The sequence below is a fragment of the Sturnira hondurensis genome, unplaced genomic scaffold (assembly GCF_014824575.4).
Source record: "Sturnira hondurensis isolate 20B ecotype Veracruz unplaced genomic scaffold, ASM1482457v3 Scaffold0021354, whole genome shotgun sequence".
Taxonomy (NCBI): domain Eukaryota; kingdom Metazoa; phylum Chordata; class Mammalia; order Chiroptera; family Phyllostomidae; genus Sturnira; species Sturnira hondurensis.
The window spans coordinates 3339502-3365205 of record NW_028093985.1 but is presented as its reverse complement, the minus strand read 5'-3'; the positions used below and the strand labels follow the sequence as shown (position 1 = coordinate 3365205).

At 34.8% G+C, this 25704-nt stretch overlaps 1 protein-coding gene across 3 annotated transcripts in view; it reads left to right on the top strand.

Annotated features, from left to right (window-relative positions):
- CERT1 (ceramide transporter 1) overlaps positions 1-25704 on the top strand; it is a 112409-nt gene that overhangs the window by 48323 nt on the left and 38382 nt on the right. For all 3 annotated transcript variants that reach the window (XM_037032290.1, XM_037032288.1, XM_037032289.1), the window contains 4 exons: positions 2992-3099; positions 3949-4087; positions 8983-9066; positions 22370-22527. In XM_037032290.1, the coding sequence (XP_036888185.1) occupies positions 2992-3099; positions 3949-4087; positions 8983-9066; positions 22370-22527 (489 nt within the window). The remainder of the gene's footprint in view (positions 1-2991; positions 3100-3948; positions 4088-8982; positions 9067-22369; positions 22528-25704) is intronic.

Here is a 25704-nt window from a genome sequence, read left to right as displayed (position 1 = left end):
GCAGTTACTGACCGAAATAATGACAAGTGAATCTTTATTATTTAAATTCAGTAACAATGGAATTGGTATATTTTCTTTTTCCTTGGAATGACTTACATAATTTATAGTAGAATTTATTTAAGTGATACTTTAGTAAAGGTAGAAACACAATTATACTAACCTCTCAGCCTCCACATTATTTACTCCAGTTGCATAAAATGGTGTAAAATGTCTAGAGTACTATGGTAGAATTTTGTTCTGTGTCTTTGTTGTAAGGAGATAGTGCTTGTTTTGAAGTAGTGAAACCTGAAAAAAATAGACAAGGATATGAGAAGTATGTTTTACAGTAAAGCCACACTTACTGAAGCTTTGTAGTGTTTATATTTTGTTTCAAGATCTTAAAGTTTGATTTGCTGTATTTAAGACATTGATATAAAGCAGGAAATAAGTAGGTAGGAAAAGCAGGAAATAAAGCAGCTAGAGTCATTAGGATTTAAACCTCAAATTGGTTTTGAACTTTTCCAAATAAACAAATAGTAAATACTGGTTGTAGGGTAAATATTGATTATAGGGTAAATTATAGGGTCATTTGTATTTAAACAGAATTCAGACTAATTTTTGTTTAGAAATGGATGGCACAGGTATCTGAGATGTTACTTCTGAAGTACCTTATATTTTTAACCTGTTACAGATAGATTCTTATTTGTAATTCCAGTTTTATATATTTAAATCCAATGAAAAACTTTACCAGATCAGTTCAGTTAAAATGTTGAAACACTACACTTAGAAAGTTAGTGTTATTGTCACAAATAGTGAGAAGCTAGAGCCATTTTAGTTAAAGAACCTACCGAGCTCAGTATGTTTGTTCCAGGATATTATTTGATAGAAAGTCTTACTGTTTGTAAACTATATGATTATTGTAATTAAAATTTTATTTTGGTAAATTCTGTTATATTGAAACAAGCTTACCTTTATTTCTTTTCTCTACTTTGTTTTGATATAATTAAACATTCTTAAATGTATCTATTTTAATTGGACAGTTGAGTTTTGACAACTGTTACTTATACACTCTCTGCTGCCCCCCACCCCCCAATTTTTTGTTCCTCTTCCCCTACTGTACCCTGGCCAGTTTTCTTTTGTTATATAATAGTTGTGCCTTTAAAATAAGTAAATAAATTTTCTTGAGGTATAATTTTCATACAGTGAAGTACACATGCTTTCCTGGTACCAAAATACTTGCTTCATCACTAAAGACATTGCTTTGCTTTGAGATGTGGAATGGTGTATAATAATATACGTCTTGCAGAAGGAGTTAGATTCCATATAGTCTTTTTTACATGTAACTTGTTAATAAATTGAACTGAAAAATGTTTTCAACTAGTGTTAATATTATTTGCATAAAAATAATATAATTTCATTTATTGAGTCAGTATAAAAGCTTAATGTTCTTGTACCTAAAAGAACACTGTGCAGTTGGAATAATGTCAGCAATAAACCAATACCTGTGTAGGAAATGTAATGGATTTTCAGGAAATAGAGCACATAAGATAAAAAATATCAATGGAAATATTTTTTTGTAATACATTGTATTGAATTTTAATGATTCCTGATCTTAATCTTGAAAATCAGGTAACCTAAAACAACTACTGTTTTAATTGGATAGTTGAGTTTTATACTAGGTGTGATACCAGAAAATGATTGACTGTTATTTTGCCTTTTTAAGTGTAGGGACTAGAACTAAAACCATGCACAGTACTTTACAAAATAGCTATAGAAAGTAATCAGAGATCTAAAATACTTGAGCAGGTTTCATGGTGGAATATAATATTGATGCTCTGAAGAGTACCAACTTCATCCAAATTAGATAAAAGTATTATAGTGCCAAGTCTGAGTATGCCCCAGCATCTAGGAGGTTGATTATTTTCCATTGCATGATTACTTAGTACATCGACAAAATTGATAACTTTGTTTGCAACATGAGCTGTTGAGGTGGCTACAAAAATGAAAAAGATAGAGTCTTCTTCCAGAAGAACCAAGTTTGGCAGTAATTATAAAATGTAAATATAATTGAGTGATAAATGTCATAATCATGATATATTAAAAATGGTTGAGAATACAGAGTCAATTGCCTGGTGTAATAGAAGAGGCTTCATTGAGAAAGTGATAAGTGATAGTATTAGAAATAGAACTATAAAGAAATACAGGCATAACGCAGTACAAATACTGTACTTACTGCATTTTGATGAGGAAAAAAAACATTATAGAACTTGGCCACTTGCTCGCAACTCAGTGCCCTTCTCTTGCAATAAAACAGAGGTCGATGTGTCAATCTCATGGCAGCTTGGGAATAGTTCGGTACTCGTTGGCTCTGGAACGAATTAACAGTGAGTACTGAGGTACCACAGTACTACAGCCTTGACTGGTGTGGCACAGTAGGTTGGGCATCTTCCCACAAACCAAAGGTCACGGGTTTGATTCCAAGTCAGTGCATATGCCTGGGTTGCTGACCTGGTCCCCAGTTGGGGGCATGTGAGAGACAGCCTCACATATCAAAGTTTCTCTTCTCTTTCTTCCTCCCTCCTTTCTAAAAATAAATAAAACCTTTTTTTTTTTTAAGAACTTAAGGAGAAATATTATTGGACATTGTCCTTTTTTAAAAAAACTCACTGTTTATTTCTTTGTTATATGAAGAGAATTAAAAGCAGTTCAAGACTTCTTAGCCCATCTCCTGTTATTTATAGTTTTTGTCCTTTTCTACCCAATTTCATATCAGTCTTAATAATTTATAGGAAAACTTGTCTTCTCTTAAGTGTTTTTCTAGTTTTATTGAGGTATAATTAACAGAACCTTATATTAGTTTAAAGTGTACAGCATAATGATTATATACAGACACATAACATACATCTAGTGAAATGAGTATAAATTAATATCTGTTATTTCATAGTTACAGTTTTTTGTGTGTTAAGTATTTTTTATTTAATTCTTTTTCATATAGTTTTCTTTCTTTTTTAGACTGAATCTGGTTATGGATCTGAATCCAGTTTGCGTCGACATGGCTCAATGGTGTCCCTGGTGTCTGGGGCAAGTGGCTATTCTGCAACATCCACCTCTTCATTCAAGGTTTGCAGTTTTGAATGTGTTTAAGTGAAGACCTCATAAACTGAATTTAGTACTGAGTGTTGTGGACAGAACTTATTTGATAGTTTTTTGAAAGAACTTTGCTACAGTATAATTTTTGTAAAGTCGTTACACAGTAGTTTTTAAGGGGTAAAATTTATGGCTTATACAAATATAAGATGAACATATCAAAGATTTTATTTCATTCATTAACAGATAAGATGTAAAGAAAAAATTTGGTTCAAGGGAGAATCTTAAGAATGCCAAAATGATTTTGCTAATATATGCAGAATTGTTCAATATCCACAAATTAATAACTAGTGTTATCTCCACTGAACAAAGTTTATTTGCATATCTATGGACACGATATGCAAGAATCATTTCCATAACTCCTAGTTTTCTACTCCTTAAAGAGTTATTAAATTGATCAAATGTAATGAAGTGAAAGACTTCTGTCTGATTAAACAACAACCTAAGGGTTCCAGAAGTGCTAAAGGTGCTCTAGATGACACACACCATTCCTTTGAAAGGGCATCTAGTAATATCTTTGCCCATTTCAAAGTCTTTCACCGTTTTTCCCTCACAATGTCAGTAATTTGAAAATACTGAGTTTTACATGAGAAAATTGTCAGGCTTCTTTGCTCTTATTTCCTTAATGCTTATCACTGTCTAGCCACTGTTGGTCAACTTCAAGTTAATACGTGGGGGTATTACATTGAGCTTGACCGCTCTCCTTACCCCATTGCCTTCATTAATAAGGTGTTGGCCTTAAAATGTGATAAAATACTGTAGGACTAAATAAATTACTGTTTTGTAAACTTGGATCACATCCCTTCTTTTTATATTTTGCAGAAAGGCCACAGCTTACGTGAGAAATTGGCAGAAATGGAAACCTTTAGAGATATCCTCTGTAGACAAGTTGATACTCTACAGAAGTACTTTGATGCCTGTGCTGATGCTGTCTCCAAGGATGAACTTCAAAGGGATAAAGGTTAATTAGGCTATTACCACTATTTTTACTTGGAGAATGAATGGATTTAAAGCCTCTTGATTTTAAAGGGTAATGTCTTTAACTGATAGAGGCAATTATAGTCACTTTTGCTGCAAACCCCCAATGCAACAGATTTCAGTATCTCTATAATCATGTACTTTAACAACACATCTTATTTAATTTGATTACTCATGCCATATTCCAGAGAAGATTTTTAAATGGTCTTTAAGCTCTTTATTTTATAGAAAAGGGAGTATTTGTCATCTTAGAATATGGGGTATTTTACATGATTATGTCTAATAAATTTACCTCATGATGAGTCTTAAAGACAAGCATATGTTCGTGTTAAACCCTCCAGACTGGAATCAATTGATCTGTTTCCCCCTCTCTCTTTGCTGTCTCCTCTCTTTCTGTATCTTTTCACCTTTCTTTCTGTTCCTCCTCATCATTCTCCCTTATGTGGCCTTTTTTTTATGGAAGAGGAAATTAGTAGTTGAGCTATGTATACATTTTAAAACAATTTATAGTAAGTTCTTTTCAAGAGCGATATGACCTTCAGTTAATTTACACTGTATGTTTTGAACTTTTTCTTGGTTACTGCTGAAGATATTACTGATAGTGTCAACACTTGTTCTTCAATTTTCTCTTACTTGCTATTAAGGCAGAAGTGCACTACTCACAGAATTATTACTGAACAGCACTAAGTTTATTCCCAGTATAACTAAGTTGCTTGTAGTGGTTTCATTTCTTGGTCTTATTAAATGTGTTTGATATGAGTTCAAATCTTTTTTGTCTTCTCTGTTCTTTGTTTTCTTTTTCTTTGTGTTTTGGGATTGACTGTATTTTTATAATTCCATTTTTATCTCCTTATTATAGTTGTTATCTTAGTGGCTAGTTTATAGTGCACACATTTAATTTATCATTCTACTTTGAGTGATGTACTACAAGTACATTTTTCCTTCCCCGATGTTGGCTTTGGATACTGTTTCTTGGAATCCTTGCGAGTGGTTTTTTCCCTGACCTCGGTAGTTTCCTCATTTGTGTGTGCCTTCAGTACTCTACTGAACATGCAAGGGGGCCTCTCTTGGTCTCCTGGGTTCTTCTGTGTGTAGCTCTCTCCTCTCTAGTACTCTGTCTTGTGAACTCGGGTTGCCTTTGTCTCTGGACGCTGAGCTCCATTTCCTCGCCTCATAGAGTCTGCTGGGCTTCTACTGGGTTCCTCCTTACTCTGCAGCTTGAACTCTCTCCTGAGGCAGTAAGTCAGACAATCATGGAGGTCACATCATTTGTTCTTGCCACTCAGGGCTCACCATCCATTTTTGCCTAATAGACAATGTCTTGAAAACCATTGTTTCATATGTTTTTTGTAGGTTTTAGTTTCATGCTACTCGGGGGATAAATACTTCATTCCATCTTGGCCAGTAACAGAAGCCCATATTCTTAAAATTTAAACAAAATTAAATTGCTTTGAAGTTCTTTAGGTTTGATATGCTTTTAAGTTTTTGGTTCATTAACATTTGATGTTTATTGCTCCAAAAATAAATGTAGGTGAACGATTTCTCCTTCCTTAAAAAAATGTATATATAATAGTCCCTCAGTATTCATGAGGGATCAGTTCCAGGACCCCCAGCTGATACAGTAGTCTGCAGATGCTCAAGTCCCATGTGTAAAATGCAGTGATGTTTGCATATAATCTACACACATCCTCCTATATACTTTAATCATCTCTAGATTGCTTATAATAGTCCAGTGTTAAAGGCTTGTAAGTAGTTGTTATAATGTATTGTTTAGGGAATAATGACAAGAAAAACGTGTGTTCATGTTTAGTACAGATACAACCAATGTAGGCCTATCTATAAAGTATGTGTCAGCAACAAGGTAACTTTTTAAAAAATACTTTGAGTCCATGGATACAGAAAGTTGACTGCATAAAACTTTTTTTATCAAATAAAACACTACATACCCACTTTCATTTGTGTGAGAATATCCCTTTAAACAAAATCAGGATATTCAGAATTGGATTCTTTAATTATTTTTAAATGATCCACACCAAAAGTGTACAGCGTTTGAAGGACACACACGACATTGGGAGGAGTAGAAGTTGGAAGTCAGTTGTAACCAGTTTGTGTAGAAGATTCAAAAAATGTTAATCATTATTCATTTTGAGTAAATAACAGTGGTAGACTAGTTTGCCATGAAGTACCACAGGCTGGGTGACTTAAACACCAGAAATTTATTTTCTCACAGTTCTGGAGGCTAGAAGTCTAGGATCAAGTTGTTGGCAGGGTTGGTTTCCTTTGAGGGCCATGAAGGAAGGAGCTATTCCAAGCCTCTCTCCTTGCCTTGTAGATGTTCGTTTTTTCCCTGTGTCTTTACATCATTATTCTTCTGTGTCTCTGTCCAAATCTCTTCCTCTTATAAAGACAACAGTCATACTGGATTAGGGCCCACCCTGATGACCTCATTTTAACTTGATTTCCTCTGTAAAATCCCTGCCTCCAGGTATAGTCACCTTGTGAGATACAGGGGAGTTAGGACTTTGGCATATAAATTTTGGGAGTCACAAATCTACCTATAGCGATTATTTTTTCTATAAATGCTATTTTAAGAAACATTGATGTTTTTAAGAATACATGCTGGATAAAGGTGAACTAAGGACATGGACCTTAGTTTTCTACTTTGTAGGTCAGAGTTGCTAACCTAAGTCTAAGGGTCTCTATATGTACACTTCTATCAAATTTCAAAACTAAGTCTGTGAATTTTAAGAATTACGGTGCTCTTGTTCAGTAAATGTGTCATTGAAATGATAGTAGCAAACTCTTTTTTATTTTAAGTGATCATCAGTGTCCTCATGTAAAATGTTTGAACAGAACTGCTAGTAAGGCTGTCCTAACGTGATCTTCTGCCATTCCCACACATACTTCAGTAAGGTTTAATTAACCCTTTAGGTCTTAGCTACTCTGGGATTACAGAAATAGACGACATTATCTTTAACCTAACCATACTGCTTGATTTTAAAACAAGACAGATGCACCACGTTAAAGGAAAGGCTCTTCTGTTTATTGATAAAACATTTCTCTATATCTCTTTTCTTAGTTGTAAAAAAGATGTTATATCCAGCATACAAAATTGTGGCAATTAAAATGAGAATTTACATGTTAATTGTGCTTAATAGCAAAAAAAAGAAAAACAGTAAATAATAGCTGGTATTATTAACATAGTTAATTTGGGTTATTTCAGGGATAAGGAAAGCAGGGATGCATAAGATCCAAAGATAGGATTTAGCACAGTTGATCTGAGTGTTGGCAAAGGAAACCAATGTCTCTCACTGGGGCAGGAGACACTGGCTTCAAACCATGTCAGATGTTCCTTAAAGGCACCTCAAGAATGGACAAGGAATGCTTGGTTGGGAAGGAAATGGGGAAGGCCATTTTTTAGGCAGAGAGGCTCTTATGTTCATCTGTTTTATATATTTTGGGGCTAGAAAAAGAAGATTGAAAATCTGTTTGTTGGTAGTAGGCTATTGGATGGTTAGGGATATGAAAGTGAATCTTCAGTAACCCAAAGTAGGTACTAATGAGATGAGTGAAAGACAGATCTTTCACTATTTAAGAGCAGTTAATCAGAGTAGTACTGAGTCAAGGTCAGAATTTTACCTGATGGTGAATTCTGATTTAAAAACAGAACAGTGTGCAGTGTTAATGAATTTCTAGAATTGACCATATTTGAAAAGATATGGTCAATTGATGAGACAAAGAAGATCCACAGAATTTGGGAATCTGATTAATCTTGGGATTTAGGTATCTGCAGAGGCTTCAATATGGATATTGAAGTCTGTGGAAATGATGGACATGGAAAAGAAAAGTATCAAGTCAGATATTCATACTAGCCAGCTAGATAGAAGTGAATGATAGCTATTAGTAGATAGTAGCAGCTTATGGTTTGAAAAAAACTGTTACAGATGAGTAGCAACATTTTCAAGTGATGAAAAAATGAAATAGCCCAGTAATTGGAAATGGCAATACAGAATAAAGGTACTTTTTATAGTGATTTCTACCATTTTAGTCAAGGGAAGGAGTAAGGAATAGGAATGGGCTTTGCACCTATTAGAGAGAAGCTAAAATGGATCAGATGTTCTTTGTAAAGCCAAATTACCTCTGGGGTAAGAGATACAATCAAGAACTTTGACAATTTGAGATGAAGATTGTTTCTGTAGAAGGAGAGTTCCTCAAAAATAATAAAATAAAGAAATCATAAAAACACTTGATAGAAAGCAGAGGATAAGGTTGCCAAGGTCTAGAAATTTGCGTTAAAAATAGAATACATAGTGTAGAAACTTAGTGTGTCAGGCAGTAGAAAAAGAGGACATATAACAAAGTGGTGTGCAGAGGAGAACACAGGAGATTTTGGTTTTTCTAGAATTGAGTAAGTTAGAAGGGATCTCCAGGTACAGATACACTGGGATGAATCATGAAAATTGATGTCACATCTGTAAGTCATTATTTTTTCCATGCATGTTCAGAAATGGTAAATTTAGGAACTCCCGAAGGCAAGCTAAAGTACCTGCTGCATGGAAGTTACACTCTTTCAGGCCTGTTCACCCCTCATAGGCCTCTGATGGAATTATGAAATTGCCCTAAGGGAAGTAGGAAGACTAAAGGGCAAAATAACTCACATTTTAACACCATCCCTTATACAAATGAGAATAGGTACAGTTTTTATGATAATGTGTTGAAGACTTCCTATAGCACATTTATTGGTCATATATAAATACAGAGTTGACTAAGATCTTGTACTCCAAGAATCCAGAATATATTGACTGAGCTGAATGTAAGAATAAACTGGTTAATTTCTATTTCCTTTCATCCTAATATCCTTAAATATGTTTTATTCAGTGGTAGAAGATGATGAAGATGACTTTCCTACAACACGTTCTGATGGAGACTTCTTGCATAATACCAACGGCAATAAGGAAAAGTGTAAGTAGTATATTTTCCTACCACAGCTGAATAAACTATAACTTTCTAAAGTTTTATAATCATTAACTATATAACAAGAATAATTACCTCCCTGGCTGGTGTGGCTCAGTGGATTGAGTGCCACCCTGCACACCAAAGCGTCACTAGTTTGATTCCCAGTCGGCACATGCCTGGGTTATACGCCAAGTCCCCAGTTGGGGGGGGTGTGAAAGGTGGGTTGCATAAGAGGCAACCACACATTGATGTTTCTCTCCCTCCCTTTCTCTAAAAATAAATAAATAAAATCTTTAAAACAAAAAAAGAAGAAGAATTATCTAAGTGAGTAATTTTAAATTCATCTTTATTGTATTTTTTCCCATTACCATTTAGTGACCTTATACTTTCCTCCCTGCAGCAGTCACCACACTATTCTCCATGTCCACAAGTCCTTTTACCTTTTTGCTCAATCCTTCCATCCCCTCACTTCCCTCTGACCCTCCACCCATCTATGAGTCTGTCACCATTTTCCTTGTTAGTTCAGTTTGTTCATTAGATTCCATATATGAGTGAAATCATTGGTATTTGTCTTTCTCTGACTGGCTTATTTCACTTAACATAATGTTCTCCAGGTCTATCTGCACTGTTGCAAAGGGTAAAATTTTCTTCTTTTTTATGGACAAGTAGTATTCCATTGTGTAAATTTCCCATAGTTGTTTTATCCACTCATCTACTGATGGACACTTGGGCTGCTTCCAATCTTGATTATTGTAAATAACACTGCAATGAACATAGGGTGCTTATGTTCTTTCAAATTAGTGTTTTGGTTTGTTTGGGTATATTCCCAGAAGTGGGATCCCTGGGTCAGAAGGCAGATCCATTTTTAATGTTTGAGTTATCTCCATATTGCTTTCCACAGTGGCTGCACCAGTCTGCACTCTCACCAGCAATGCCAAAGAGTTCCCCTTTGTCCACATCCTCACCAGCACTTGTTTGTTGATTTACTGATGATAGCCATTTCTGACAGGTGTGAGATGGTATCTCCTCATGGTTTTCATTTGCATTTCTATGATGATTCTCTGATGATGCTTAGCATCTTTCATGTGTCTGTTGGCCATTGAAATGTCCTGTTAGGAGGGGTGTCTGTTCAAGTCCTTTGGCCGTTTTTTAATTGGGTGGTTTGGTTTTTTGGTGTTGAGTTTTTAAGTTCTTTATAAATTTTGGATATTAACCCCTTATCAGGTATATCAGTGAATATGTTCTCCTGTGCAGTGGATTGTCTTTTTATTTTGTTGATGGTTTCCTTTGCTGTGCAATAACTTTTCACTTTGATGTAGTCCATATATTTTTTCATTCAATTCCCTTGCCTGGGGAGATACATCTGATAAAAATTTTCTATGAGCATTATCTGAGGTTCTGCTGCCGATGTTTTTTCCTGGATTTTTATGGCTTGACATCTAACATTTAAGTCTTTAATCCATTTTAAATTCTTGTGTGTCTTATAAAAAGATGGTCTAGTTTCATTTTTTGCATGTATCTGTCCAATTTCTCAACATTGTTTATTGAATAAACTACCTTTAATCCATTGTGTGTGCTTGCTTCCTCTATCAAATATTGACTATAAAGTGTGAGCTTATTTGTGAATTCTCTATTCTGTTCCATTGATCTGTATGTCTGTGTTTATGCCAGTGTCAGGCTGTTTTGATTACTATGGCCTTGTATAATTTGATATTAGGTATCATGGTTCCTCCAACTTTGTTCTTTCTCAGGATCACCCTTGCTATGTGAGACCTTTTGTGGTTCCATATAAGTTTTTGAAATATTTTGGTCTAGTTCTGTGAAATATGTCATTGGAAACTTGAGAGGAATTGCATTGAATCTATAGATTGCCTTGGTAGTATGGACATTTTAATGATGTTAATTCTTCCTGTCCATGAACATGGTATGTACTTCCACTTATTTGTATCTTCTTCTGTTTCTTTCTTTGACATCTTACAATTTTCTGTATATAGATCTTTTACATCCCTGCTTAGGTTATTCCTAGTTATTTTATTATTTTTGATGGAACTGTGAATAGGATTATTTTCTTAATATCACTTTTTGTTAGTTCATTATTGGCATATAAGAATATAACCTATTTCTGGATGTTCATTTTGTATTCTGCTACTTTGCTGAATTCATTGGTCAGTTCTGGTAGTTTCTTGGTGGAATCTTTGAGGTTTTCTATGTATAGTATCATGTCATCTGCATGTAAAGAGTTTTACTTCTTCATTTCCAACTTGGATGCCTTTTCTTTCTTCTTGTCTGATTGCTGTGCCTAGGACTTTCCAGTACTATGTTGAATAAGGTAAAAGCAGACATCCCTGTCTTGTTCCCATTCTTAAGGGGAATGCTTGTAGTTTGTTACCATTGAGTATGATGCTCGCAGTGGGTTTTTCATATGTGGCCTTTATTATGTTTAGGTTTCTTTGTTCCCTCTATTCCGACCTTGCTGAGAGTTTTGATCATAAATGAGTGCTAGATATTATCAAATGCTTTTCCTGTATCTGCTGATGTGATCATGGGGTTTTTCTTTGATTTTATGTGTTGAATCACATTTATTGGTTCACAAATGTATCAATCTTGTGTTCCTGTAATAAATCCCACTTGATCATGGTGTATGATCTTTTTGCTGTATTTGATATTTTGTCGAGGATTTTAGCATCTATGTTGATCAGGGATATTGACCTATGATTTTCTTTCTTTGTAATGTCCTTATTTGGTTTCGGAATTAGGGTAATGATGGCCTCATGAAATGAGTTTGGGAGTCTTCCCTTCTCTTGAACTTTATGAGATAGTTTGAGGAGGATAGGTGCTCTTTCTGGAATGTTTGGTAAAATTCATCTATGAAGCCATCTGGTCCAGGACTGTTGTTTGCTGGGAGTTTTTTGATTACTGCTTCAAATTCACTAGATGTGTTCTGTTCAGATTTTCTTAATCTTCCTGACTTAAGTTTGAAATATTGAATGTTTGTAGGAAATTACCTGTTTTGTCCAGGTTGTCCTGTTTCTTGGCATATAGCTCTTCATAGTATTTCATTTCGTGTCAGTTGTTATTTCTCCCCTTTTATTTTTTTATTTTATTTGGGTTCTTTCCCTTTTTTTCTTGATGAACCTGTTTGAAGATTTGTCAATCCTGTTTGCCTTTCCAAGAACCAGCTCTTGGGTTCATTGATCTTTTGTGTCATTTTTTTAGACTATTTTGTGTATTTCTGCTCTGATCTTTATTATTTCCTTCCTTGTACTTAATTTGGGCTTTGTTGTTTCTTTTCAAGTTCTTTTAAGTGTGAATTTAGATTATTTAAGTTCTTTCTTATGTTTCTGAGATAAGCCTATAAAGCTATGAATTGTCCTCTTAGGGTTGCTTTTCCAGTGTCCCAAAGATTTGGGGGTTTTGTGTCCTTATTTTCTTCATTTGTTTCATGCTATTTCTTCCTTGATCTCATTGTTGACCCATTCACTGTTTATTAACATGTTATTTAGCTTCCATGTCTTTGTGTGTTTTTCAGTGTTCTTATTGTGACTGATTTCCAGCTTCATGGTATTATGATCAGAGAAGATTCTTGGTGTGATTTTAATCTTAAATGTATTGAAACTTGCTTTGTATCCTAACATGTGATTAATTTTTACAAAGCTGTGAAACTGGTGGAAAGTGAAAGTTTCTTTCAGAAAAACACATGTAGATAAAATACACATTTTTTCATTAAATAATAATAGAGTTAGTCTGGTTTTTTTGCTGAAGTTATGAAAGACTATGAAGTAAAATCTGTGGCTCTCATGTTTTCAAATAATTTTTTAAATTGTTGTATGCATGGAAGTAATTATTTTATTTCAGAGAGCACATGGGAGTATTCTACCTGAATATTGATACTAAACCGTAATGCTTCTCTCCCCAATCTTTTCCTTTCCTTTTCTTTTTTAAAATATATTTTATCGATTATGCTATTACAGTTGTCCCATACTCCCTTTTTGTTCCCCTCCACCCTGCACACCTTCTCCCACCCACGTTCCCCCCCTTTAGTTCATGTCCATGTGTCATAAGTTCTTTATCTTCTATATTTCCCATACTATTCTTGCCTTCCCCCTATTTTCTCCCTACCATTTATGCTACTTATTTTCTGTACCTTTTCCCCCTCTCTCCTCCACCCACTCCCCTGTTGCTAACCCTCCGTGTGGCCTCCATTTCTGTGGTTCTGTTCCTGTTCTAGTTGTTTGCCACCTACACACCCTGCCATCTTGCATGCCCAGGGTTTTCAGCTGCTGCCTTGGGGCCCCCAGTGCTACTGCTTTTTTTGCCCCTCTCCTCCCAGCTGCCTGGCTCTGCCCCTCCTACCCATCTGGATGAATGTGTCTATTTTAACTCCTTGGTTGCCAGACTTCCACATACAGTTCAATTTTCTGTTACTTCTGGTTGTTATTTTGTTTCTAAATAGTTGTCTTTATTTTGGTTGTGTGAAGAGGCACAGTGTGTCTACCTATGCCTCTGTCTTGGCCGGAAGTCTTCCTTTTCTTTTCTTATTCCTTAATTTCATCGTGGCTTTCTACTTTTTCTTTATAACCTAGCTCCCTCCCAATTTCGCAAAATACTAGCTTATTACAAAGTTGTCCTCATAACTTGGGACAAAAATGTTGAATCTTATTATGTCACCTAGGTTTATATATCTTTATGGAATTAAGGGCTTACTTTGGGAAATTTCTTTCAGTTACATTTTAATTTCGAAATGAATAATTTGCTTTAATAGAAAAAAACATTTTGTTTGGATATTGAGAATATTATTGAAGTTGTAAAACTCACAGATTCCATCTTCCATGACACATCCTCTTGTCTACCACACCTACATTCCCCAAAAGAGAATGGAAGCTTATTTCCTATAGAACCTGAACTAGAGAGTTATAGTTCAGGAATACCTGGCACAGCAAAAGATAGGTGTATCAGGCTATTGATAAAGTGATTAGTGGAAACTTACATACTGATTATTGAAATCTAACAATGTCACTATTCTGCTTATCTCCAAGAATCTGGTAGTCAAGGACTAAATGCAAGTTTACACACTGAAAGCTGCAATCCCCAGCTCTTTTCTGTAACCCCATTTCCAGAATTCCTACCAACCAGGAATATTTTCTGATGCAAAATTAGAAAGCAACTCTGAGGACACTAATGGACATAGAGAAAGACCTATAAATAGAGATTTTCAAGGGTCTGTCATGACCAAGCTGTCTCACTACCAGGGCACCCTTTGATGAATTCCGCTGTTAAAAATATCCTGCTAGTACATATGGAATTTCCAGTTTCAGACTCCTAAATATGAACCGTTAGTCAGATCTCCAGACATTTGAGGATAACCCCAACATCTCTTTTTGAAGAGAGACCTGAAACCAGTCAATAAAAGGCAGGATTATTGCTGTCATTTAGAAGATGTCCTACACAAGCTAGCTGCATAATTTTGGACATTTTGAATCATGTTTTCAGGACACTTGTGGAAGTCTTCTTTCTCAGTGTCAATGGAAATTAACGCTTGTTAATCACCATAGGTGTAAAGTATCTTTCTGTGCTCAACCTCTAGAAGTAAATTAGAAGCATTGTATGTAATTTGGTAAAGTAGTAGAACATTTAGTCTTTAAATCTGGTACTATTGATCGTAGTCTGGGGTTAGGTTACATCAGTCATCTCTCAGATACCGGTAGATAGGGTTGTAGGGCTAGGGTCCAACAGGCTTTGGCTGACCAGATAATGCCATCTTCAAATAATTGTGAGGAGTTTCACCATTAAGGCCATTATGAAGGACCTTGGTCTAAATCACATATTGTAGTAGTGAGTATGCTAAAGTTTAAAAAATTTAGAACTAGCTAGTAAACAGTAAATATTACAAGAATAGGATATTAGGGGGAGGGGAGAGGAAGACTTGAGCAGGAATAATATTTCCAGAAGAAAGGCAATTAACTTGAAGATTGCACAAGAGGAAAATCTGGTATGAGAAAACACTTTCCATAGTTAAAGACCTCAAGAGTTACAGATCGTGGTAAAACTGTTTCCTTAATTTTCTGTGAACAAAGTTCTTATTTATGTCTAATGTAAATTTTGTTCTGCTATATTCTATACCATCTTAATTTATTGGGTTGGCCAAAAAGTCCATATGGTTTTTCTGAAAAATAAAAGACACACTCTTTCATTTTCACCAATGACTTTGTTGCTTTGGATATTTCAAGTATATTGGCTGTCTCCTCTGTGGTGTAACGACAAGTGTTCTCAATGTCTCAGTTTGATCGCTATCAACTTCAACTGGTTTGCCCAACTGTGTAGTATCGTCCATTTAGAAATCTCCAGCATGAAACTTTGCAAACCACTTTTGACAATATTCGATCAGTCATAGCACCTTCTCCATACACTGCTTAAATTTTTACTACTATGTCAGTTGCATTTTTGCCTTTTTTGAAATAATAAAGCATAATATGCTGAAATTGTGTATGTTCTTCCATCCTGAATATTAAAATGACTGCACAAAAATTCACCAATTTTGATACTTTTTTTAATGTAAGCTGATATGACAGCTGTCACAGTACAGTACAACAAAATTATTTCAAATGAAGTTAGACAACTAAGTGCTACTACACCCATCTTACAGATAAAAAACAAATAGTCTTTTTGGCCAACCCAATGTTTCTAGTAACAGAGATTTTCTGAGATTATAAAGGTCAATCCATAAAAAGATACAATTATACACATAGTTACATGTAACAAAAGAGCCCCACAATACATGAAGCAAAAACTAACCAAATTGAAGAGAGAAGAAAAGACAATTCAGTAGTAATAGTTTGAGACTTCAGTACCTAACTTTTAATAATCGACAGAACAACTTGGAAGATATTAAGGAAATAAAGTAAATAGTATAAGCAAACAGACCTGGTAGACATCTACAGAACGCTCCACCCAGCAACAGGAGAATATATATCTTTCTCAATTGCACATGGAACCTTTAGGATAGACTTTATGCTTGGCTCTAAAACAAGGTTGATTTAAAAGGATTGAAATCATACAAAGCATGTCCTCCAACCACAATGGACTGAAACTGGGAATCAGTAACAGAAATTTGGGAAATTCACAAATATGTAGAACTTAATGCTCTCATAAATAACCAGTGGGTCAAAGAAGACATCGCAAAGGAAATTAGAAAGTACCATGAGGTGAATAAAAGCAAAAATACCAAGATTTATGGGCTGCAGCTAAAGCAGTGCTTAGCAGGAAATTTGTAGCTGGAACACCTTTGTGATAAAATAAGGAAGAGAATTTTTAAAAAATATAGGAATTCAGTGCAATTTTAAGTTGGTTCTTTGAAAAGAACAAACTGATAAACATTTAGCTAAACTGATCAAGAAAAAAGGAAGAAGACTCAAATTACTAAAATCAGAAATGAATGGGAAGACATTACTACTGACTTTATAGAAACACTAAGGGTTATAGGTGAATGTTGTGAACAGATGTATGCCAGCAAATGCAGTAACTTAAATGAAATGGCCTAAGGTACTAAGACACAGACTATTGAAATTGACTTAAGAAAATGCAGATAGACCAATAGTAAGTGAAGAGAGAGAGATGAGTAATAAACTTCCCACAAAGAAAAGCCTATGCCCAGATGGCTTCACTGGCAAATTCTACCAATTGCTTACAGAAGACTTAATACCAGTTCTTCACGAATTCTTTCCACAAATAGAATTGGAGGCCAGTTTTACCTTGATTTCAAAACTAGGTGAAGATATCACAAGAAAACTACAGATCAATATGTCGTATGAATATACATAAAATTCTCAATAAAATACTGCTGAACCAAATCCAGGAACAGAAGAAGGATTATGCACTGTGACCAGATGGGATTTCTCCCAGAATGCAACGTTAGTTTAAATTAAAAAAAATATTGAATGTTATATCAGTAGAATAAAGGCCAACACCAGTGATCATCTCAGTATTTGCAGAAAATCACTTGACAAAATCCAATACTCTTTCATGATTAAAAAAAATATATATATATATATACACACACACACACATATATATATACACACACACAAACAAACTAGGAATGGATACCCTGATGAAAAGTGTCTGAAAAGCCAACAATTAAAATTACACTGAATGTTGAAAGACTGAATGCTTTCCGCCTAAGATGAGAAACTAGACAAGCATGTTCCTTTTGCCCCTTTCAACATTGTACTAGAGGTTCTAGCCAGGACACCTGGGGAGTAAAAATAAATAAAAGGCATCCAGATTTAAAAGGAATACACAGCAGAGAGAGAGAAGGCACTGTTACCCTTTACAACAACATGGATGGAACTGGAGAGCATTGTGCTAAGTGAAACAAGCTGGGCGGTGAGGGACAAATAACCATATGATCTCACCTTTAACTAGAACCTAACCAACAAAAGAAAAAGCCAAGCAAAATATAACTGGAGACATTGAAATTAAGAACAATCTGACAGTAACCAGAGAGGACGTGGGAGGGGATAATGGGAAGAAGGGTTTTCGGGAACAACTATAAATTACACATGGACAAAAACCAAGGGGGGATGGAAGCAAGAGAGGGAGATGGGTTTGGCTGGGGTTGGGGGGAGTGGTGGGGAGTAAATGCAAACAACTGTACTTGACCAACAATAAAATAATTTTTAAAAAGTAAATAAAAGGAATAAATGACATATATTCTCAATAAGCCATTATCTTGTATAGAGCAAATATAAAGAATTCACTAAAAAAACTTAGATGTGATAAATGAGTTCAGAAAAATTGTAGGGTATATATAAAATCAATATTAAAAGTCAGTTGTATTTTTAATGCACTAGCACCGAACATTGTAATAATAAAATTTAATAACCAACTTCATTTACAATGGCATCAGAAAAGAATAAGTTTTGCAAAAAAAACACAAACCTTCTACTCTGAAGATAACAAAGCATTAGAAAAAATTAAAGAAGACCTAAATAAATGGAAAGATGCCCCATGTTCATGGTACTTAATATTATTAAGAGTTGAGTATTCTCCATGGCTAGCGTTGGCAGGGAGTGGAGGAAAGAAAATGGAGACAATTGTACTTGAACAACAATAAAAGAGAAGGAAAAATAAAAGAATTCAGTATTTTCCAAATTGACCTATAGATTTAAAGGAGTCCTTACTGAAGTCCCAGGTATTTTTTTTTGTAAAAGTGGACAGCTGATTCTGTAATTCACATAGGATCCATATAATACAGATGACTCAGAATAGCTAGAACAGTCTTGAAAACGGACAAAGTGGGAGGACCCAGATTTCCGGCTTCAAAACTTAGTACAAAAGCAACAGTAAAGTATGGTATTAGCATAACCAGAGACATACACATCAGTGGAATAGAATTGAGAGTTTAGAAATAAACACATTTACAGTAATTCAGTTTTTCACAGGGGTGCAGAGACAATTCAATGAGGAAAAATGTTTTTTTCAAGTGATGCTACGCAGCTGGATTTCGGTATGTAAAAAATGAAGTTGAGCCCCTACTTCACACAAAGTACAGAAATGTGCTCAAAATGAATTAGTAGCTAAGACTATAAAAGTCTTAGAAAAAATATGAGTGAACTTTTATTTTTAATGTTTTTTACTAATTTATTGATTTTAGAGAGAGAGGACGAGAGAGAAAGAAACATCAATTTGTTGTTGCACTTATTCATGGACTCATTTGTTGATTTCTATGTGTGGCCTGACTGGGGATTGAACCCACAACCCTTTGGTTACAGTTCAATGCTCCAACCAACTGAGCCATGCTGTCTAGGGCTAGCTCACAGATTTTTTCATGTGAGAATTTTAAATACAGTTTCTTAGCCAAATGTAATTTATTTTTTTAGAATAATCAAATCTATAATAGGCTAGTAGTCCTAAACCAATTGATTGTAGACCCTGTTATAAGTGATATCAGGGTCATAGTAGACAGGTGAGGAGAGATTAAAATAAATTTGTCATCCTGTATGTTCAGAGGGACTTTTACACCAGTTTTTTTCTGCCCCTGTATGGGGGTACATGGTCATTTGGAGTATATTCTTCATGTTCAGAAACGAAAAACTCCTGAGCATAGAAATTGTGAGGATTGCCCCTTAGGTTGTCTACTATTCAAAAGAGTGTATTTGAGAGCCTTAATGAAAGGAAGAGATTACAGTTCTCCTACCACCATTTTTTCTGACATGTTATTTTACAGGTTCCTTGATTATCTGATTGTTAGTACCTTTAAAAGATTATTGAAGTTACCTGGCTGGTGTGGCTTAGTGGATTGAGCACCAGCCTGCTGACTAGAAGGTCACAGGTTTGATTCCCAGACAGGACACATGCTTGGGTTTTGGGCCAGGTCCTCAATTTGGGGCATTTGAGAGGCAGCCAGTTGATGTATCTCTCATGCATGCATTGTTGTTTCTCTCCCTTTCTTTCTCCCTCCCTTCCCCTCGCTCTAAAAATAAAATCTTAAAAAGATTAGTGAAGTGTGTACGGCAGAGGTCGACTGAAAGAACTATAAATCTTAATGATAATTTTGGAGCCTAAGTATTTTAAAAGTTATAGATTATTTTTTCTTTTGTTTCTGCCATTTATATGTTTGGTTACATTCACATATTTTCTACTTCTTTTACTAAAATGATCATTATTCCAGTAAACATGGTCACCTTGTCTTTTTAAGATCATCTTTTCCTTATTTTCAGCTGCAATATTAGATATGTTTGCTCATCTAAAATTATCAAGTATTTTGAGATTTTGCTTAAGTTTTACTATCAGTGTTAGTATAGTTTTACAATATAAGGTATAAGAGACTTGGAACAAAAATCAAAGTAGTCAGTACGTAGAGGAGCCCAGTGGATGACCAATTAAGATGACTTCTTGTCTTCATACTTCCATTTCCAGACAGAATGTAATGAGACAGTCATTTCAGAGACTTTACTATGTGTGGAACACTAAATGTTGAAAATGTCAACTATTTGAAAGCCTAAAAATCTGTTACGTAACCCCTATATAAATTTTTAAAGGATTTTAGGTGTCTGCTGAAAGTATTAAGTGCAGCTGAAACAGTACATTTCTCTATTTCTGGAGTTTTTTCAAAGACATTTCACATTGCTCTTTCATCTTGTACTGACAGGTATATAAATTAAGCATTTAGCAGGGAGGGTTCACTGTTACAGTTGCACGCAATGTCTTATATAGAACACAGATGATTTCAGTGTTTAAGTTGATTATTAATAAAAGCAGTTAAAAGAAAACCACAATCTTGGCATGAGTGGTAGAAAATATAGAAGTTACAATGACAGAAAAGTTTTAAGGGAAAATATGAGAATAAAATAATATGTTTTTAACAGCTTTATTAAGATATAATTAACATACAATAAATCATACATATTTAAATGTACAATTTGGTAAGTTTTGATGTTTTTGCCACAGTTAAGGTCATTATTGCCCCAGCCCAGTGAATTAGTTGGTTGGAGCATTGTCCCATACACCAAAAAATTATGGGTTCAATTCCCAGTCAGGGCACAGACCTAGGTTGTGTGGTGCAGGGGTACAAGGGATCAGTGTTTCTCTCTCTCCCTTCCTCTCTCTCTAAAACCAATAAAAATGTATCGGATAAGGATTTCTTTAAAAAAGATCATTATCATGTCCATCACCCTCCAAAAATTTTCCTACATCCCCTTGGTCATCTCTCTTCTCTTCCCAAACAACCACTGATCTCTTTTCTATCACTGTAGGTTAGTTTGCATTTTTAAGAATTCGATACAAATGGATTTACACAGGTTATGGGTTTTTTGTTCTGACTTCTTTCTTAGTTTGAGATTCATCATTGTTACTGCATATTATCAGTATTTGATTGCTTTTTACTGCTGAGTAGTATTCCTTTGTGTTGATACACCACAGTTTGTGTACTCACTCATCTGTTCATTGGAGTGAATATCTAAGAGTGGAATGGCTGAGTTATATGGTAGGGGTATGCTTAACTTTTCAAGAAACTGCCAAAGTATATTTCACCAGCCATGTAGGAGGGCCCAGTTCCTCCAAATCTCAGTCAGCACTTGGCACAGTCAGTCTTTAAATTTTAGTCTTCTCATACATTGTAGGGGTATCTCACTGTGGTTTTTAATTTGCATTTCCCTCGTAACTAATGGTATTGAGCATCTTTGCATGTGCTTATCTGTCATCTCTTCCTTGAAGTGTATATTCAGATTTTTTTGTCCAATTTTTATTAGGTTATATGTTTCCTTGTTTTTGAGTTAGGGGATTACAGTATATAATCTATATTGCAATATAGAATATGTTAATAATCTATATTGATCTATAATGTAGCTTTATAAAGGTTATAAATCCTTTATCAGACATAGACTTTACAAAGATTTTTTCTCAGTTAAGGTGTACAATGTGATGATTTGGCATACATACAAAAATGATTACTGTAGTCAAACTAATTAACATTATCTCACATAATTACCTTTTCTTGGTGATGAGAGCACCTGAAATCTACTTGTTAGCAAATTTCTAGCACTCAATGCAGCATTATTAATTATAGTCATGCTGTGTATTAGATCTCTAGACTTACCCATCTCACATAGCTGCAATTATAATTCTTTGGACTGTATCTTGAAAAGCATGCATTTTAAATTTCGATGAAGTAGTTTATCAGTTCTACTATGAACTGTATTTTGCTGTCATGTCTCCATATGAGTTTTTAAAGGTAGAAGTATCCTTATTTCATTTATAAGAGTTCTATTGCAATGTTTTCATAGTAGCTAATAGTAGAATACTATGTTCTTGTTCATTCAAAGGCTAACTCCTAATTAATATTATGAAATAGGAACATAAAATGATTTAATGTGTGCATTGGTCTTGGACTTAAATTTGGACATTTATTTAAAAATTTTATATTGTTTTATTCAACTGTATAGTTTATCTTTGGATATTTTTTAAATTCTAGGTTTCTCAAAATGTAACATAGTTCTTGCCATAAGTAGGCCATACTCTAAGCTGTTAGAGTATTATTATTAAAGTATTACTCTTACAAGTTTATTCACTGAGTACAGCACAGAAAATAGGTTTCAAAAAACAGAATCTAGAAAAAAAGGATTATTTGCTGCTACAAACTTCTTTGATGATGGAGTGTGGATGGAAATTTTTTTATGTTGGCCAACAAGAGGCAATATATATTCTGAAAGCTTACTCCAATTTGCTAGTTCTCCAAACAGTTTTTAATGTTAAGTTTCAAAGAATTATTTTTTAATTGGAAAGATTTTCAGTGAATAACATTCTTTTTCAGTGTTTCCACAGGTAACACCAAAAGGAATTAATGGCATAGACTTTAAAGGGGAAGCAATAACTTTTAAAGCAACTACTGCTGGAATCCTTGCTACCCTTTCTCATTGTATTGAACTAATGGTAAAACGTGAGGACAGCTGGCAAAAGAGACTGGATAAGGTAAGCCTCGTTTTTGTTTCTCTTAAAAAATAATCAGATTTTTCTTAAGTTTTATATATGAATTGAACATTTAAACCAAAGTAACTTCTTAGGAAAAAATCCACTGGGATTGATAGAAGTATCAGGTGGTACTACTCCCCTGAAACTTGCAGGCTTTTTAACCCAGTTGTGCTAATGAGATTTACCAGTTAAGTGTTTAGTTACTGTACAGTATGCATTCTTGGTAGGATTTTAGTATTAACATTTTGTAATGCTAGTAGTAATACTTTGGAATAGAAGTGATGAGCCATTTAACATTATCCAGCTTTATTGTGTGATATATGAAACTGCATTTAAGACATATGAACTAACTTTAACACGAATTAATAAAGTTAAATATTAACTTATTCCATTTGTAGCTATGTATATTTTCCAAGGTCATGGTGATATCATTCATCATACATTATATTCAGTAAACATTTGCTTTCTGTTTACCTTTTCTGACTTTGGTTTATCTGTAGCACTAGTAACATTGCAATATGAATATTTAGTTTCTGGTATAAAGTATGGCTTAGTGAATTCATTCAGTAGGAGTATTTTTGTTTATGATTCAACATCAGTAAAATTGTAAAATGTCAGAACCAAAACATACCTTAGAGAATTTATTTAGCTCTAGTCCAGGGCCACCATAATAGAGAAGAGGAACTGGGGCCCAGAGACTTGTCCAGAGGTGTTACACAGCCGAATTAAAAGAATTTTACTGTTTTCTATATTTCAGTTCTAGATACTAGGACAGACATCAGTTAGAATCTTATTCATCAGAGAGTCGTATTGTTTGCAGTATTTGAAGGTCATATAAATTTGAGCAGGACACTAAAGAAAGAAAGCAACGTCATCACTGATGTAATGGCAGAATGGCCACAGTATTTGAATATCACTGTTTACTTAAGTAGGTCCTCATCTTTAGAAGAAAAGAGAATTGTTCAGAATTCTCAAGTGCAAGAAGCTATATTGGCTGACAAAATATGCATATGTATTCTTTAAAAACAGGCATAGAAACATCCTTCTAAGGTACAAGCATTTCATCATTATTCTGGAGCCATATTATTCTATATTCAGAGATTTCATCTCTATATCAGTGTGACTCGAATTGAAATTTTAGAAGATTCCCTATATACCAAAAAAATAATGTATTGAGAAAATAAGACAATCCCTTATATCTATTAGACTAATGGTTGAAGAGAATCATTTAACTCATTTAGATTAGTTTATTTAGAACTTTGTGTCTTTAGTCTCTGTATCCTTCACTAAGGGATCATTATCTTAAGTCATATCTAATCACACTGCCTAAAAAAATCTATTATATAAGGTGTCTGCTTATCATAATAGACTCACAAGTGTGTAATTTCACATGCTTTTTCACTTTCCATAAGTCTTTTTAATACAGTGCTATGCTGTTTTATTTATTTTTCAGCTAAGATATGTTAATACATATAGTGAAGTGTGAACCAATCTTAAGTGTACTGCTTGATGGTTTTTGTATATTTGTATATACCCCTGTAACCACCACTCAGATCAACATATAGAACTTTTATAGCAACCAAAAAGGTTCTTTCATTCCCCTACCTATTTATGCCACCACCTCAAAAGGATCTAACTTACATAATCATAAATTGTTTTTGTTTGCTCTTGGACAGCATATAAATGAAATCATACAATAAACGCTCATGTGTCTATTCTTCTCCCTTCCCCTAGCCAATATTGACTGAGATTTATTCATGTTGTTAGATTTAGTGGTAATTTATTCCTTTTTAGCGTAGTGTAGTATTTCATTGTATGACTTCAATTCGATTATTTGTTTTTCCTGTTGATGGACATTTTGGCTATTGTAAATAAAGCTGTTGTGAACATTCTTATACATATGTGGTGGACATATGCACTCATTTTTCTTGGGTATGAGGTCTGTCCAGAGAGTATCCAGCCATGCACCTTGAAAAATAGAGTCATTTATTGAAGAAGATACAAGAAACATTGCACATAAGACATTGATGCTTCAGACCTTTCCAAAGTTAAGACTTTCTCGAGGAAATCTGGTTCATTGGTAGCTGGTTAAATCAAGTCATTAGCAACTGCATCATGATGTTCCTTCTCTGGTAGCAGAAGCTGTGGAACAAATTTTACCACAACATGTTTCATGCCAAGATCCTGCATCAGAATGTCGGGCACAGTAGTTTTTGGAGTCCTCAGATCAGCTTCTAGTTCTTACACTGTCAGTTGCCAATCTTTGTTGATTGCAGCCCGTACACATTCAAAATTCTCAGGTGTTCTGCTTGTTGCAGGCCTTCCAGAACACAGATCACCTTCAACAGATTCTTGACCATCTTGGAAGCATTTCTGCCACACTTCTGTTTGCATTGTACTCATTACATCATCCTTGGAGGCCTTCTGAATCATCAGAATACTTTCCATGGAGGAATGTTCAAGCTTAACATAAAATTTGATGCAGATTCATTGCTCTCCTCACTAATTTTGAATGCAAGAGCCACACAGTACACACACTCACTCAATGGGTCTGCAGCCCCTACTGACTAGTATAGTGAAGTCATCCAGTCCACTCTTCTTGGCTGCCAGGTTACATCAATGTCGTGCAAACCATTCTTATTGTATTAATAATAGCTGGGCATTTTCTGCACAGACCTTATACCTAGGAGTACAATTGTTGATTCATGAGGTATGTGCTTAGCTTTAGTGAATATTGAGAAACAGTTTTCTAAAGTGGTTACATCAGTTTCACCTTAGCTGGGTTGCTCAGTTGGTTGGAGCATCACCTGGTGTACTGAAAAAAGTTGCTGGTTCAACTCCTGGTCAGGACACTTACCTAGATTGTGGGGTTGATCCTTGACTGGGGTGTGTATGGGAGGCAACCAACTGATCAGTGTTTCTCACATCAGTGTTTCTCTCTCTAAAATCAGTAATAAGTATATCCTCAGGTGAGGATTAAAAATAAATGAACAAACAAATGAGTGAGTGAATGAATGAAGTGGTTATATCCATTTAAACTCCTACTAGCAATAGCCCTGGCTGGTGTGGCTCAGTGGATTGAGCACTGGCCTGTGAACCAAAGGGTTGCCAGTTGGATTCCCAGTCAGGGCACATACCTGAGCTGTGGGCCAGGTCCCTAGCAGGGGGCGCACTAGA